Genomic DNA, 17200 nt, shown 5'->3' with positions numbered 1-17200 from the left:
TCATTGATTTCTATCTTTCTCCCTCTCCCTTCCTCTCTGAATCAATAAAAATATATTAAAAAAAAAAAAAAAGACTTCCAGCAAACAAAAGTCCTGGGCTGGACAGATTTACAGGTCAATTTTACCAAACATTCAAAGAAGAACTAACACCTATCCTCTTCAATCTATTCCAAAAAAATCCAAGAGGAAGGAACACTTCCCACCTCTTTTTATGAGGCCAGCGCTATCCTAATTCCAAAACCAGATAAAGACACCACAAAGAAAGAAACTTACAAGCCACTATCCCTGATGAACATAGATGCTAAAATCCTCAACAAAATATTAGCAAATCGGATCCAGCAATATATTAAAAAAAATCAAACACCATGATCAAGTGCGATTTTTTCCAGGCATGCAATGCTGGTACAATATTCGCAAATCAGTAAATGTGATACATCACATAAACAAACTGAAAGAAAAAAACACCACATGATCATATTAATAGATGCAGAAAAAGCACTGGACAAAATTCAGCACCTTTTTTTGATAAAAACTCTCAGTAAAGTTGGAACAGAGGGATCATACCTCTACATAATAAAGGCCACATATGACAAACCTATAGCCAACATCATACTCAATGGGCAAAAACTAAAAGCGTTTTCCTTAAGAATAGGAACAAGACAAGGAAGTGTACTTTTACCACTCTTATTGAACACAGTACTGGAAAATATTATGCTAAGTAAAATAAGCCAATCCTAGAAAGACTAATATCACATTATCTCACTTATTTGTGGCATCTAAGGAACAAAATGAATTGACCAACAGGGTTGGGGGATGAGAACAGATAAACCAAAGAACGTATGCATAGCCCTTGGGCACAGGCAATAGGGTAGTGAAAACTTGGGGAGTGGGGGGCTTGGGGGCTATGGGCTGGGAGAAGGGGGCGGGGGGAATGGGAGCTATCTGCAGGCCGAGGGACCCCACCGGTGCCTGAATCCGTGCACCAGGCCTCTAGTATTCACAATAAAAGGTGACTAAATCTTAAGTACACTTAAAGCAGACATCTTACTAGCTATAGGTGTGATTCCCAATGGTTCCTGGACAACAGCTAACGACTGCAGGGTAAGTGGGCAGATACTAGAAACAATTCTCTAAGCTCCTAGAATGAGTCCTATATCAGCAACATTTCTTTTTTTTTTTTTTTTTAATTTCTTTATTGATTAAGGTGTCACATATTTGTCCTCATCCCCCCATTCCCATCCCACTGCAACATTTCAATGTATAGGAATTTGTCTTCTGATCCTAACCCACTAAATCATATTTAGAGTAGGAGAAAGAGGGGGCGGGGGGAGAGAGAGAATGATCTATCAGTTCCTCCTATTTGGGCTGGACCCGGGATCAAACCAGCAACCTTTTGGTGTACAGGATGATGCTCTAACTGACTGAGCCACCTGACCAGGGTGAACAAAGGACCTCCCTCCTCTTTTTAAAAAACAGCTTCCAGTATTATAGTTGAAAGCAGACTTAACAGTGTCCCAGGTAAGTAACTGTGAATACACCACAAATGGAGAGACCAGTGAAATTTTGCTCTCCCATTTTTTTACTTGACCCAAGCAACTGCATTTTTCTTTACTCCTGTTTAATCTCTAATGATAGCAGTATATGGTCCCTAATTGAACAGAGCTATATTAGAAGTCAACAGCTGCCTTTTTTGCTCAATATACACAATAGCAAGTGTCAAAAGGCCAAATGTGACCTTTTATTTATAGCAAAGCTAGTATGGAGACACATAAAAAAGTGCATTTTCTTAATTAAAACAAAAACAAAAAACAGAGCAACCACTATGCTGTACACCTGAAGCTAATACAAAATAAGAGAGAATGTCAATTAAAATTAAAATTTTTAAAAAATAAAGAAGGAAAGAAATAGAGCAGTGACTCAAAGAAATGTCAGTTTCCTGACTGAATTGGAGTCAAACACAGAAACTTATCTAAGTAAACTATACAAGTTGGTTGGTATATACTCACAAATACATTTAAATTTTACTGACAGGAACCCCAAATCCATGGTTCTTTATTTTGTCAACTCCAAAGCAATAAATCTCAAAGGAACATCACAGTCTACCTGATCATTTGGTAAGGCACATTTATTTGGTGTGCACATCTCTTCTCTGTTCTTTAGAGCTAATGAGACACAGTCAAGTTTACAGAGGTGTATTACTGAAGAGTGATTTTTATCCAGATATTTATTTTTAGGGACATTGATATTCAAAGACCTTTAGGTTCCCTTATGGCTCTTATCAAACCTCTCTAGTATTTCAACAATAGCTTTTCTCAATATTACTTTTTCATCAGTCTGTGAATGAAATAATGTAGCCACTACACTTGTTACTAACTGTATCAGCTTTTGTTAAGTATTAACTTTTTTAGCAGTTAGCTGTTAGATGCTAGTTGGGTTGAGGATTCTAGAAAGTATTTGGGGGAAAATGTATACTGCCAGAACTTGAAAATAAATCATTCTGACAACGAAAAAGATATGTCATGTTTACATAAATCATCACAGAAATGTAAAGCTATAAATATGAAATTTATACCTATATATTGTCACTGCTGTCACAGCATAACCTAATCTTCTGAGTTATTTAGAGGATATAAAACAAGGTCACTATCTAAATAATTATTCATTCAAGTTGCATGATTTACACTCTTATTTATAATTCAACAATAACAATTTCATAAACAGTAATACTTCATTATATCTAAACTTCTCCTAAAGGATTATGCAATATGACCCACTGTTGACATAAGCAATGAAATGGGATATGGAAAAAAAACAACAAACAAATACAATTGCATTACAGAAGATATTGACAACTAGAAGAAATGTTATTCCATAAACAAAACTATATTTAGCTGTGCTATTTATTTTCCAAGTTTCTACAAAGAAACAACTACCTCATGTGTTTCAAACTTATTTTCAGTCTTTGAGGTGAGACTAATTAGTTGACTCTTGATACTCCAACTGTAAAGCTTAATACACCATTTGCTCTTATGTCTACTCCTTTAAAAATAATTTCTAAACTAAATGATTTACACAATTCACTGTGGTTATTTTACTCTTTAACTTATAGGAGAACAAAAAGTTGGGATCCGAATCCGCATTAACAATTGAAAGTACTGAAAGAAGGCTCTGACCAGTGCGAGTCAGTGGTTAGAGTGTTGGCCTGTACACTGGAGGGTATCGGGTTTAATTCCGAGGCAAGGGCACCTACCTGGGTTGCAGGCTGGTTGGGGGGGGGGGGGGGGAGAGACAGGGGGGAGATAGGATGCGAGGGAGGCAACCAATCGGGAGGCAACCAATCGATGTGTCTCTCTCACATGAACATTTCCCTCCCTCCTTCCCTTCCTCCCTCAAAAAATCAATATCCTTGGATGAGGATTAACAACCACCACAACAAAGTACTGAAAGAGGTATTAATTTAGTTTGATGATATGATTTCTATTAATAAAAAACCCCTCAACTATGACTATTCCACTATTAATTACATGGCTAGTAAGTAGAACTGGGAATTTCACTACATACTGGTTTTACCCCAAAATTTGGGTGCCCTTTCCAGCACGCTAGGCCACCTTTCACTTAGGAAACCTCTTCAATATGCTCCAGAAACATAAACCCCATGCATTCCTGGGACCTGTTACTGATGTGTCCCAATAGTTTACATTACCACCACAAATGACTTTTCAGTCTCTTCCCAGACTGGGCCCAGCTGGGCTTCAGAAGTATTCCAATACACACACACCATGTTGCCTGAAATTTCTTTTTAGAGCAAGGCAAGACACAGGTAAATAAATACAACAAATAATACAAAAGGGAAATATTTTAAAATTCAGATGTTTTGATCTTTTAGATAATAATTATAACTAAGATTTGAGCATTTACTATGTGCTAATTGCGAATATGCCATTTTTATTTCCTCCCAATTACCCTTTGAGATAAACATGTCATCCTCACTTTATAGCTGAGAAATCAAATTACATGCCCCAAATCACAAAGCTCATAAAAAAAGGAATCCAAGAAATCAAATCTAGGTATGTCAGACTCCAAATCCCACAGGACCATTTTCCTCCATTGCAACTCCAATACAAACCCAGTATTTATCAGGAAAAGGAGTTAAACAACAACACTGATTTAGACCACACTAAGCTCAACAGTGGAGGACTGACAGACTATGTGACTATTCTATGACAGCTTTGAGAGGGACTCTGGGAGCCAACTGACAAAGGATTCAAGAAGCTTAGTCAGGCTAAGGCAGTGATGGGCAACCTTTTGAGCTTGGTGTGTCAAACTTCGCCAAAAAACTGAGCATAACTCGGGTAGTGTGTCACTTTGAGGAAAAAACATTATTTCGCAAATGTTTCATCCTCGGCATGCGGCTGTCAGAAATGGCTACGCGTGTCAGTGCTGACACGCGTGTCATAGGTTCGCCATCTCTGGAAGGAGTGCAACAGCAGTCATAACTCTGTAATTTCTTTTGATGCATTTCTTTCCTTTTAGTGATGTCCATTTACTTATGGCTTCTGTCCATGTTCTTGGTCCCAAATTCCCCTTCTCCAAAACTTTTAGGCCTACTAAATTATTCCTTTCATCCTGAAATAGCTACATCTCTGTTGATAATAGTAAAAAGAGATGACTTCTGGAACTAAATGTGTTCAGAAAATCTAATCTTGTACAGGGAAATCTGGTCTCTACTGGGATATTCACAGTATCATGACTGATTTCAAGTTTAAGTATGTCTTGTGAGCACTATAAGAACACTGACTAGTCTTTGAGGTGTTGGTCAAAGTTCTTATTATTTGAGATGCTGAAATAATACAATAGTGTCACTTAAAAACAAAAAATAAATCTTCGTACCACTTTATCGTTATGGAAAAGTGTTATTCTTGAAAGTGAAAGAAATTTTTGGCCCAAATTCTCATCAACTGATGAATGGATAAATAAAATGTGGTATAACCACTTTATTTGTCACACACACACACAAAAGATGAATACTGATACTTGCTATAAGAGATGAATCTTGAAAACATTATGCTGAGTAAATGAAGCCAGTCACCAAGGACCACATCTATAATAATAAAAGCATAATATGCTAATTAGACTGGAGGACCTTCCAGACGAAGCCGGGGCTGCGAGGGAAGCCCGGGTCCCGGATGCTGGAGGGAAGCCAGTGCCTGCCGGGGCTGACCAGCAGCCGCTGAGCGACGGATGAACAGATAGATTACTTCGACACAGTTTTCTGTGGAAGAGAGGCTGAGGGACTCTTACTTTAGTTGTAAAAGCAGTCCTGTTCGCCGGCCTCATTGGCTCTTATTGTAACGACAGCCTGAACTCAGATTAACCTCTAGACACAATCAGCAGGGAAAGCATCCTTGAGAAAGCACCTGCTTCTACAAGGTCAGGTCTTTAAACAGAGAGATTCTAGCAAAACACCCGGGGATCGGACTTGTTTGGAAAGGTCAAGGCAGGGGCTGCCGCCTTCAGAGGCCCCGGATCTTTCAGAGAACCCTCCTTCCAGGCCTTCCAATCAAGTCCCCTGCTTCCCCACAGGTGCCGGCAGCCGGAGGAAGGAAGGCCTCCTCTTGCACGAATTTCATGCATTGGGCCTCTAGTACTGTATAAATCCCATTTACTGGTATATGAAATGCCCAGGATAGGCAAATTCACAGAGACAGACAGATTGGTGGTTGATAGGAGGTTGGAGGGATGACTAAAGGACATAGGGTTTCTTTCTGGGGTACCGAAATGTTCTAAAATTGAATGTGGTGATGATAGTACAACTCTATGGCCACTGAATTGGACACTTCTTAATATTTTAGGATTATGTGAATTATATTTCAATAAAGCTTGTTTAAAAAAGAAAATTTACGCCGAAACCGGTTTGGCTCAGTGGATAGAGCGTCGGTCTGTGGACTGAAAGGTCCCAGGTTCGATTCCGGTCAAGGGCATGTACATTGGTTGCGGGCACATCCCCGGTAGGGGTTGTGCAGGAGGCAGCTGGTCGATGCTTCTCTCTCATCGCTGTTTCTAGCTCTCTGTCCCTCTCCCTTCCTCTCTGGAAAATCAATAAAATATATTTAAAAAAAAAAAAAAGGAAAATTTACTTTAAAAAAAGACTCAAAGGCCATTAAAGAAATTTTGTTAATACTTTTCAATATAAAGGAGAACACAATGTCAAGATTTTGCCCTCTTAGTAACCAAATTCTGTCCTTTTCTACAAGTCATGTCCAAAATTATTAACAAAACAATGTTCTAGATGGGCTGGCTTGTTTAACAACTGAAGCACTTTTGTGATCATTGAAGTTGTCACAGTTCAGAGGCAAAGGCTTATCTATCTATTCTATCTATAAAAGGCTAATATGCTAAGTGTCCCTCCTACCGTCCGACCGGTCGCTACGATGTGCACTGACTACCAGGGGGCAGACACTCAACGCAGGAGCTGCCGAGCTGCAGTGATTTGGCAGCGGTGGTTCTCGGGTGATGCACCCCGAAACCAGAGAGGAGGGAGCCCAATTCCTCGTGGGGCCACATGATTCTACCTTTGGCCGTGGATTATGTTGTTGCTGGGGCACTGTCAGCCCTGAATCTGGTTTACTGCACACTTGTGTTTGTGTTCCACACCCTGTACGACAGCAGCTTTGCAGAGTGCTCTCGCACTCCGGGACCCCGCGGGGGATGTCAGAGAGCCGGTTTCAGACCTATCCCTGCAGGCCAGCCAGAGGGACCCCACTCACTCCGCAGACGCTGGGGAGGGACCATGGGAGGTTGGCTCCAGGGTGCGTTGGTGTGTCCAGCCCATCTCTCCCAGTCCTGTCCCACTGGCCACCTTCTAATTTATTTCCTTTCAATGTGCACGAATCCGTGCACCGGGTCACTAATTAGTTAATAATTTTCTAGCACTTAATAAATAGGTTAGCTTGGGTAGCTTGTAATTTTCATGTTTTGAACCAAGGACTCTCAATTTGTAGGCCAGGATCTACTTGTAGATCTTGAACCTTTTTTTAATCCTTACTACTAGAGGATATGTTTTTATTGATTTTAGAGAGAAAGGAAGAGGGAGGGAGAGGGAGAGGGGAAGGCAGAGGAGAAGGGAGAGGGAGAGAGAAGGAGAGAGAAGGAGAGAGAGGGAGAGAGGGAAAGAGAGGGAAAGAGAGAGAGGGGGAGAGAGGGGGAGGGAGGAGGAGGAAGGGAAGGGGGGAGAGAGAGAGAGAGAGAGAGAGAGAGAGAGACAATGATCAGTTGCCTCCCTTACACTCCCCGGCTAGGGATCGAACCTGCAACCTTTTGGTTCACAGGACGATAGTCCAACCAACCAAGCCACTTGGCAAAGGACAGATCTTGAACTCTTATGTGATAGATGTCAAGCATCACAGTCCCCTCTCTGAGGCTCACCCGGATATCCTGTGGAGAGGGTAGTAGGTAACAAAGTGGGAAATGACCTCCTCTCCAAGTATTTCACATCCCCAAGCATCCACCAATCTTTAGACTTGAAAAAGAAAACACTTCCTCACAAAATGTCAACCATCTCCTGGTTTCAGACAGGTAACTCCTCCTCCCTATTTCTGATGGAGGTGTGGGGTGGGAAGGCAGTGTCCTGTGGGAAGGCAGTTCCTTCACTCAATGGTTCCCAGGTCAGGAGGAATGACTTCATGTGACTGGCAGTTTAGGATTTAAAAAAAAACACACAAAAAAACACAAAACCAAACCTAGGCCTATGTGGTCCAACTTTTTGCCCTTGGGAACAAGTTGACCAAGGGGATCACTCATCTCAGCTCTTTCATACAGGAAATCTTTAAGGCAGGTCCCCAGCCCTGCCTGGAATTGGATCATTAAATCTGCTCATTTTTGAGGTCCAGTAAGAGGAAGTTGCTTGTCCACAGATAATAACGCTTTGGCTCCTATTCCCCCGCCCCCTCGCCCCCTCAATTAGTTCAGAATACAAACAGGGAAAGGGGTATCAGTCACTGACACCCTTAAATACTCCAACATTCAGTCTAACCAATTTAAAAAAGAACAACAATGAAAATAATTTCAGGAATAAACAGACTATGACAGATGACAATGTGGGTAGAATAACCAATTCTAGAGATAAAATTTTTTATTAGATAAAAGGGAGACATTCCTACATGTTCTGAAGACTTTGGGGAAGCATTTGGGAATCTTCATAGAAGAACACTAAGCAAATCCATCTATGATAATATAACCCTAAGTGGTCACTGAAATCCTTGATGAAAAGGGATGATGCCTCAAAAGAAAGGCATCTCTAGATCATCTATAATTATCAGAAGAAGCTTTGCTTAACTGTCGATCTTGTTAAAATTAATTCAATAAAATTTAAAAATTTTTTTTCACCAAAAATGTTTATCTCTTTAGGGATGAGAAACCAGTGACAGTGGTTAAGGGACTTATACAAAGCAAAGGACATCACATTAAGACTGAACCCAAATCTCCTTGTTCCCCAATTCTGTAATCTGGCAAATATTTCAGCCCGATTAATTAAAATTTAACCTCACTTAAGGTATCTATAATAATAAAAGCATAATATGCTAATTAGACCGGACATCCTTCCAGACGAAGCCACGTTGGCGGGGGCCGAGCCCCTTGCATGAATTTCGTGCATTGGGCCTCTAGTGTATAAATAAGATACAGGCAATAGTTCAATGAAGAGGTGTTGTTTTCTTGAGGTTTTTTTTTTTTAATTCTCACTGGAGAAAGAGAGAAACATCAATGTGAGAAACATCAATTGGTACTTCCCCTATGTGCCCTGACCAGGAATCAAACCTGCAATTTAGGTATGTGCCCTGACCAGGAATTGAACCTGTGACCTTTCGGTGTACAGGATAATGCTCCAGCCAAATGAGCCACTTTAGCCAGGGCCTATAGAGTTATTTTGAAGTGAGTTTTTGCAACACTGAAACTCAAACCTCATATGCAAAGCATTGATGTGTGGAGAAAATGTGGAAATGACTAGTTTACAATGGCCAAAATTAATAAGCCTAGAAAATAAAATCATCAATATAAAATTGCTTCAAAAACAATAAAGCACTATATAAAATGAAAAACATTGCCAATGATGTTGAGTTCCAGCCACCAGAAGAAATCTGACCTCAGGACAGCAGAATTATGTAATTGTCATTATATTTACCTGCTAGTTTAGGTTTTCTATTACATTAGTAGAAATTTATGAGTCCTTACTAAAGTGCGCTCACCATGTACTTTCTTTCCCCAGACATCTGCATAATATCTATTTGTTTCATTATATCTTCAAAAATTTGTGATAATCTACAAGCTATTAGAACAAGCTCAGGAAATGTTACCACATACAGATGAAAAGAAAAGGAATGTACTTTCTGGTAAACAAATTAAAAACTCTGTCAGAAGCAGCATGGTCCATAATCTTATGGCAATATAGTTTATGAGCTGGGATTTTATAAAGTTATTCCCTAAGTTTTTTTTTTTTAATATTTCATTCCCTTTTGTGATAGTTTAAGTAGAATCTGAGGAGTAGAGAGACCAGAATAAGAAGATGAGAGACTGAAAGAGGAACCGTATGGGAATGAAGTGCAAAGCCAAGAGAGAAGACAATTCATGTGACTTGTGCTAAGTCTGGCCATGTTATTTTTGATGTTTCCTTAATTCCAAGAACAAGTAACAAGTTCTGAGTTTTAATTTCAAAACTGGGATTCTGATGCCTGTTATTATAAGCTGTAACAGCAACACAACAATACCTAAATTGATTTTTAAAGAGAGAGGAAGGGAGAAAGAGAAATATTGATGTGAGAGGGGGACATCGATAGGCTGTCTCCTGCTACCAGGGATCGAGCCCACAACCTGGGCATGCACCCTGACCTGGAATCAAACCAGCAACCTTTGGTGCACAGACGATGTCCAACTAACTGAGTCACACCAGCGAGGACAACACCTAACTTTTATTGAACACTTACATGTGTGAGGTACTATTTTAAATGCATTAACTCAATTAATCACCACAATAATCCAATGACAGGGGTACGATTATTATTCCTATTTTATGGAAGAAGAACTGTAAAGAGAGAGTATCTTGCCCAAAGTCACAGAACTAAGAAGAGATGAAGTTCGGATTTGAATCCTAAAGCTTTGCCTTAGTTAAGTTCACTGCAGTGGTTTTCCAACTACATTCTGCAGAATCTTTTGGCTCCAGAATGCTACTTTCAAAATACTTTGTCCATTAAAAAAATCACAGGAAATCCTGGCCGGTGTGGCTCAGTGGTTGAGCACTGATATATTTACCAGGAGGTCACATGCCAGAGTTGTGAGCTCCATCCCCAGTGGGGGGGAGGGAGGGTGCAGGAGGCAGCTAATCAATGATTCTCTCATCATTGATGTTTCTATCTCTCCCTCCCCCTTCCTCTCTTAAATCAATAAAAAATACATATATTGTTAAAAAACACAAAAACTTTAATACTGTATGCAATGTACCAAAGGGAACCAACACAGCTTTTTGCTGCAAGGTTGTCACTTTTGTGCAGATCTTAGAATAAAGTTGGTCCTGTCACTTCTCAGGTCTTATTTGAACTTCCTGTAAATGTTTCATTGATTTGGAAGGTGTAACTCTGAACTGGTTTTTTTTTTTTTTTTAACTCAAGCCTAGCTCTGCCTGCTCAGGTCAAAGGAGCACACAAACTCAAACACCAGGTAAAGTTCAGGTACATCTTACCACAGTGCAAGAACAAAGGAGTGAACAAAGGCACATGTCCCATTTATTTTAAGTTCTGGGAGCTTATTGTCTGACATAGTTAAGAAATATGGGTTGGTCATGATTTTGAAAATTTTCCTAGTGTCCCTATCTCCTATTATTCATTCCTCTTTCTAGCTACAGAACATGGTATTCTGCGATGGCAAGCAAAACTGTTAAAAAAAACAAAATCACCTTTTACCCTACTTCGGCAACACATTCTCACTGTCACACTCCGGACCATGTGTCCACAATCCCTTGCCCTTTCACTTCGCTGTACTGACCACCCCGTCAGTTCTTTGATTCCCTTGGGTCCACTCTTCCACATACTGTTTGCTATTCATTGACCAATCCATTGCTCTTTCCTTTATTCACTTTTAAGCTTTACCCAGCGAGAGTCCATGAGCCATCATTATAATGATACTAGTAGCCCGTTTGCACGAAGATTCGTGCAATAGACCTTCATTCACCTGGCTGCCTGCACCAGTTTTCTGCCGGCACCGGGGACCCAGGCCTTGGCTGTGGCCACCGCCTTCTACCTTCTTTCAGGGTCCCGGCTTGGCCCTGGGCGGTGGCCTTGGGCTCAGCTGCACCCAGCGTCCCTGCGACCCGATCGCAGGAGCGAGCCGACCCATCAGGTTGGCTCGCTCCTGCGATCAGAGCAGGCACCCGGCTTGCGCCCAAGGCCCGGAAAGCCCCGGGTGGCTTTCCGGGCCTTGGGCTCGGCTGCACCCAGCGTCCCTGCGACCCGATCGCAGGAGCGAGCCGAACCCCCAGGTTGGCTCGCTCCTGCGATCGGAGCAGGCACCCGGCTGGCGCACAAGGCCCGGAAAGCCCCGGGCGGCTTTCCGGGCCTTGGGCTCCGACGCACCCCAGCGTCCCTGCAACGGTTTCCTGGTGGGCGTGGTTGGTGGGTGTGGCTTGGGCATAGCGAAGGTGTGGTCAATTTGCATATTTGTCTATTATAAGGTAAGACTAGGGGCCCAGTGCACAAATTTGTGCACCTTGAAAGGAACTGTGGGCCGTGAGGCTGCAGTGGGCACAGGGGCGGGTCCCCGCCTGGCTCCTCCGCCCGAGGCCCCTGGTCCCCATTCTGCTGGCAGCCCCGCTCTCCTGCCACCGCTGCTTTCAGGCACTGACGGTGCCGACCCCACTTGTACATGCTGATGGTGCAGAGCGATTGGAGCCGGTGCCAGCAGTGGGTGCAAGCGGGGCCGGTGCTGTCAGCAGGTGCGAGCAGCAGCTGCTGCCCCAATCGCTCCTTAGGAGGAGGGGGAGGTGAAGAAGCCCTCAGGGGCAATTGGGGCTGGCCGGCAGCCACCACTCACACCCGCTGCTGGCGCTGAGTGATCAGGGCTGGTGCTGGCAGCAGTTGCGCCCAGTGGGATCGCGACGTGTGGGAGCATAGAATTTTCAGTAACCACCAGAGGCTTGCGCCGATGACAGCAACCGGCTCCCCACCTTGGTCTGGAGCCCCCACTCACCTGATCCACCATCCCGCCGCAGCCAATGCCCGCCATGTTCCATGCTCTGTCACCTGCTGCTGACACCCCCCATGTTCCTCATGCACCTCCTAGCAATCGGCTGTTCGGTTGTTCCACCGTTCGGTCTATTTGCATTTTAGGGTTTTATATATATATACTAGAGGCCCGGTGCACGAAATTCGTGCACGGGGGTGGGGGGTGTCCCTCAGCCCAGCCTGCACACTCTCCAATCTGGGACCCCTCGAGGGATGTCCAACTGCCCATTTAGGCCCGATCCCAGTGGGGATCCCTCGAGGGGTCCCAGATTGGAGAGTGGGATTAGGCCTAAACGGGCAGTCGGACATCCCTCTCTCAATCCAGGACTGCTGGCTCCCAACTACTCGCCTGCCTGCCTTCCTGATTGCCCCTAACCGCTTATGCCTGCCAGCCTGATAACCCCCTAACCACTCTCCTGCCAGCCTGATGGATGCCTAACTGTTCACCTGCCAGCCTGTTTGCCCCTAACTGCCGTCCCCTGCAGGCCTGGTCACCCCTAACTGCCCTCCCCTGCAGGCCTGGTCCTCCCCAACTGCTCTCCACTGCAAGCCTGGGTCCCCCCCAACTGCCCTTCCCTGCATGCCTGGTCACCCCTAACTTCCCTCCTCTGCCGGCCTGGTCCCTCCCAACTGCCCTCCCCTGCTGGCCATCTTGTGGTGGCCATCTTGTGTCCACATGGGGGCAGCCCTCTTGTATGTTGGAGTGATGGTCAATTTGCATATTACTCTTTTATTAGACAGGAGGGTAGAGGCCTGGTGCACGGGAGGGGGCCAGCTGGTTTGACCTGAAGGGTGTCCCGGATCAGGGTGGGGGTTCCCTTGGGGTGTGGGGTGGCATGGGCGAGGGGCCTGTGGTGGTTTGCAGGCCGGCCATGCCCCCCAGCGACCCAAGCAGAGGCCCTGGTATCTGGGATTTATTTATCTTCTATAATTGAAACTTTGTAGCCTTGAGTGGAGCCAAGCCTCCTGCTTGCTCCATGGCCGCAACCATTTTTGTTGGGATTTATTTATCTTCTATAATTGAAACTCTGTAGCCTTGAGTGGAGTCCAGGGCCAGCCAGTGTGTGCGGAAAGCTTTGCTTCCTCCATTGCTGGGGAAACCCAAGCCTCCTATTCGCTCCATGATGGCAGCCATTTTGGTTGGGTTAATTTGCGTACTCGCTCCTGATTGGCTGGTGGGCATAGCTTGCGGGTGTAGCAGAGGTATGGTCAATTTGCATATTACTCTTTTATTAGATAGGACTAGTGGCCTGGTGCATGAAATTCGTGCACGGGAATGGGAGGTTCCCTCAGCCAGGCTGCACCCTCTCACAATCTGGGACTGCTGGCTCCTAACCGCTCACCTGCCTGCCTGCCTGATTACCCTAACTCCCTCTGCCTGCCTGCCTGATTGCTCCCAACTGCTCTCCCCTGCCAGCCCGATCGCCCCCAAATGCCCTCCCCTGCCAGCCTGATCACCCCCTAACTGCCCTCCCCTGCTGGCCTGATCCCCCTAACTGCTCTCCCCTGCTGGCCTGATTGCCCCTAACCGCCTCTGCCTTGGCCCCGCCACCATGGCTTTGTCCGGAAGGTCTCCCGGTCTAATTAGCATATTACTCTTTTATTAGTATAGGCAGATTCTGACCAATACCCTAAATACCTTTGCTCCACTGTCATTTTGTTCCAGGTAGCTGGCAAACCCCAACCCTGAATGAAGCCTTCTATTGGCTTTCACCACACACTGATACCAAGGAGCTGAGCACTCTGGAGAAGGTCAACAGGCAGATGTGTTATCACACTGTATGACCACCGACTTCTCTGAGGCTTCCACACTGCTAGGCAATCCTACCATGTCACTGGATGGTGTGCTCCCTTTGCAACTATTCACTTATTTCAAACATTTTCAGGTTACTTCAAACCTTGGACCTCCGTTCCTCCCATCTTCATAGCAACTCACCGCAGAAGGCTTAGCCTACTAATCAAAGGAGTTGTACTCATCCTAACCTTGCTTTCTCTTGAATATAACAGAGGAGCAATATACCCTTTCCCAGTGCTTTGAATGTTGCCCTTTTCCATCTTCTCAGGAATGTTATGCTGTTACTTAACTTACCTTTCTTCTCCTGTACAGATAACAGTTCCCTCTCAACTATATAGCTTTCTCATGGATTATTTAGTCTACTAGTGGCCCGGTGCACAAAATTTGTGCAAGGGGGAGGGAGGTGTGTGTCCCTCAGCCCGGCCTGCACCGTCTCCAATCTGGGACCCCTTGGGGGATGTCCCACTGCCGATTTAGGCCCAATCCCTGGATCGGGCCTAAACCGGCAGTGGGACATCCCTCTCACAATCTGGGACCACTGGCTCCTAACCGCTCACCTGCCTGCCTGATTGCCCCTAACCACTCTGCATGCCAACCTGATCAACCCCAACTGTCCCCCTGCTTCTGGCCTGATCACCCCTAACTGCCCACCCCTGCCGGACTGCTCGCCCCGAACTGCATCCCCCTGCCGGCCTGCTGTCCCCCACCTGCCCCCCTTGCCAGCCAGCTCGCCCCCAACTGCCCCCCCTGCCGGCCTGCTCATCCCCAACTGTCGCCCCCCTGCTGGCCTGATCGCTCCCAACTGTCCCCCACTACTGGCCTACTCACCCCCAACTGCCCGCCCGCCAGGCTTCTTGCCCTCACCTGCCCCCCCCCCCCTGCTGCCTGCTCGCCCCCAACTTCATCCCCCGCCAGCCTTCTCGCCCCCACCTGCCCCTCCTGCTGCCTGCTCACCCCCAACTTCCTCCCCTGCTGCCTGCTCGCCCCCACCTGCCCCCCCACCAGCCTGCTTGCCCCCACCTGCCCCCCCTGCCGACCTGCTCGCCCTCCCCCTATCGGCCTGCTCGCCCCCAACTGCCCTCCCCTGCCAGCTTGATCACCCCTAACCACCTCTGCCTCGGCCCCACCACCATGGCTTTGTCTGGTAGGACATCTGGAAGGTCTCCTGGTCTAATTAGCATATTACCCTTTTATTAGTATAGATTGGAATTCCACCTGGAACTTCTTTGCAAGGAGGATCTTTTTTGCTAAAACAGTGAAACTTCTTTGCCCTTAAAAACATAAAGCCCCAAAGAAAGTCTCATAAGAGGAGTCCTGCATATACAATTAGGACAAAAACAAGAACAGGTGATAGACTGATGTCACACATATAACTGTGCAAACTAGTAATGCTGATGTTGCTAACATTTTCAGAAATAAAACTCATAGTTTCACCAAATTTTAAACCACTGTGATGTTTGATATGCTTTACAATTTTTTACAAATTGACATATAACAATGGGAATGTTTAAGGTGTACAATGTGTTGATTTCATATTTCCCTACTGCAATAGGATCGCCACCTATCATTAGCTAACTCTTCTATCACCTCACATAATATATAGTATACTTTACAATTAAGAGCTGGGCTAAAACTGTATAGGCAAGAAGGGGAGCAGAGTTGTACTTTAATAACCAGTAAGTCTGACAGCATGATTTTATGTTACTAGGTCTAGAAGAGGGAGAGAAGGGTGGGAGGAGAAAGCAACAAATGTCCCAGCTACAGCCTTTTTTACGAACTAAAAATATTGCAGGATAAATACAGAACCGTAAGTAATACTTAAGAGCAGGTTGACAGCATAGTGATATATTTTTTATGACAAATTACTCACGGAAGGAACTTGACATTCCTAACCCCCAATATTCCCTTGGCCTGCAATGAGCAAGCAGTCAGAAACCAGCGCGGGCATTCACCTGCGACAGCCTCCCTCCGAAGGTGCCACCTCCGTTCTGCCGGCACCCGGCTCCCCGGGTTCCAGCCGGCACTGCTGGCTGAGCTGCCGGCAGCTCTGCTGTGTTATTTAACTCGGTAATACTACTAAGATCTCTAAAGCGTTTTTGCGACGCGCTGGGATGAAGGATGCTCCATAAAATGAAGTTTATTATTAGTAGGCTTATAGCTCCCGGGCCTAAAATAAAGCCAAATTATAACCACAGAGACCTCAAAGGGAAGATCGGAAGCCACACACGTCTCCAACGCTGCCAAGCGGGCAGGGGCTGGGCGGGGAGCGCCGAGGGGTCCTCCCCGGCGCCCGCTCCCCACCCCAGGCCGGTGACCAGCCTCTCCCGCCACCTCTCCCGGCCCGGCTTCCCGGGGTCCAGGTGGGCCCAGGCTCCTGTGGGTCCCTCCTCGCCCACAGGCAGCCTCGCTCCGGTCCCAGCCTCCCCGCAAGCTTTAGGATTCCTTCACCGGTGCCTCAGTTTCTTCCCATTTCCAACCTGGACTTTTTTTTAAAAAAAAACCAGAATGAAGCTTGTTCCCCCGCGGCCCCTCACGTCGGGGGACTGTCTCCCCTTAACCTGCTTCCCGGTCCGGGACCCGCCAGCCCAGCCCAGGTCTCCGCCCCCGGCCGCTTCCCTCCGCCGGCCGCCGGCCGCCGGCCGCACCCCGCCCCCGCGCGCCCGCCGCTCACCCGCGGACTCCCCGGTGTTGATCCAGTCGGGGTTGGCGATGCTGGCGATGGCGAAGATATCGGCGGCGAGAAAGAGACATCCTGAGATGATGGTCAGTTTATCCATCTCCCCGCCCCGCTCCCCCCACCCCCCGAGCCCCGGGCAGGCCGCGGCCTCACGCCTCGCGCCCCATGGGCCGCCGCCGGGGCCCGGAGACCCCGCGCCGCTCGCGCCCTCCGCGCGCCCGGGACCAGCAGCCGCGGCGCGGCCCGCACAGCCGGATCCGCCGCCCGCCCCGGAAGTGCTCAGCGCGCCTGCCCCTCACCCGGAAGCGAAGCCGCGATGCGGCTCCCGCCGCGTCCTCTGGCCTCCGGCGCCCGGGCCACAGCGCTCTGCCCCGGCCTCCGCTGGGCCGCCCGGCGCGGGCCCCTGCGGGCGCTGCCTCCTCGGGCCGGCCACGCTCTCCCGCCAGCGATGATAATGCTGCT

At 46.5% G+C, this 17200-nt stretch overlaps 1 protein-coding gene across 1 annotated transcript in view; it reads right to left on the bottom strand.

Annotated features, from left to right (window-relative positions):
* MOSMO (modulator of smoothened) overlaps nt 1-16996 on the bottom strand; it is a 75189-nt gene extending 58193 nt beyond the window's left edge. The window contains exon 1 of the mRNA XM_054714411.1: nt 16733-16996. Coding sequence (XP_054570386.1) covers nt 16733-16838 — 106 coding nt within the window. The 5' untranslated portion in view covers nt 16839-16996. The remainder of the gene's footprint in view (nt 1-16732) is intronic.
* Nucleotides 16997-17200: the final 204 nt, after the last annotated feature.

The sequence above is a fragment of the Eptesicus fuscus genome, chromosome 4, assembly GCF_027574615.1.
Source record: "Eptesicus fuscus isolate TK198812 chromosome 4, DD_ASM_mEF_20220401, whole genome shotgun sequence".
In the NCBI taxonomy this organism is placed as follows: Eukaryota; Metazoa; Chordata; class Mammalia; order Chiroptera; family Vespertilionidae; genus Eptesicus; species Eptesicus fuscus.
The sequence above is the reverse complement of the archived record's forward strand: the minus strand, read 5'-3'. Positions and strand labels throughout refer to the sequence as shown.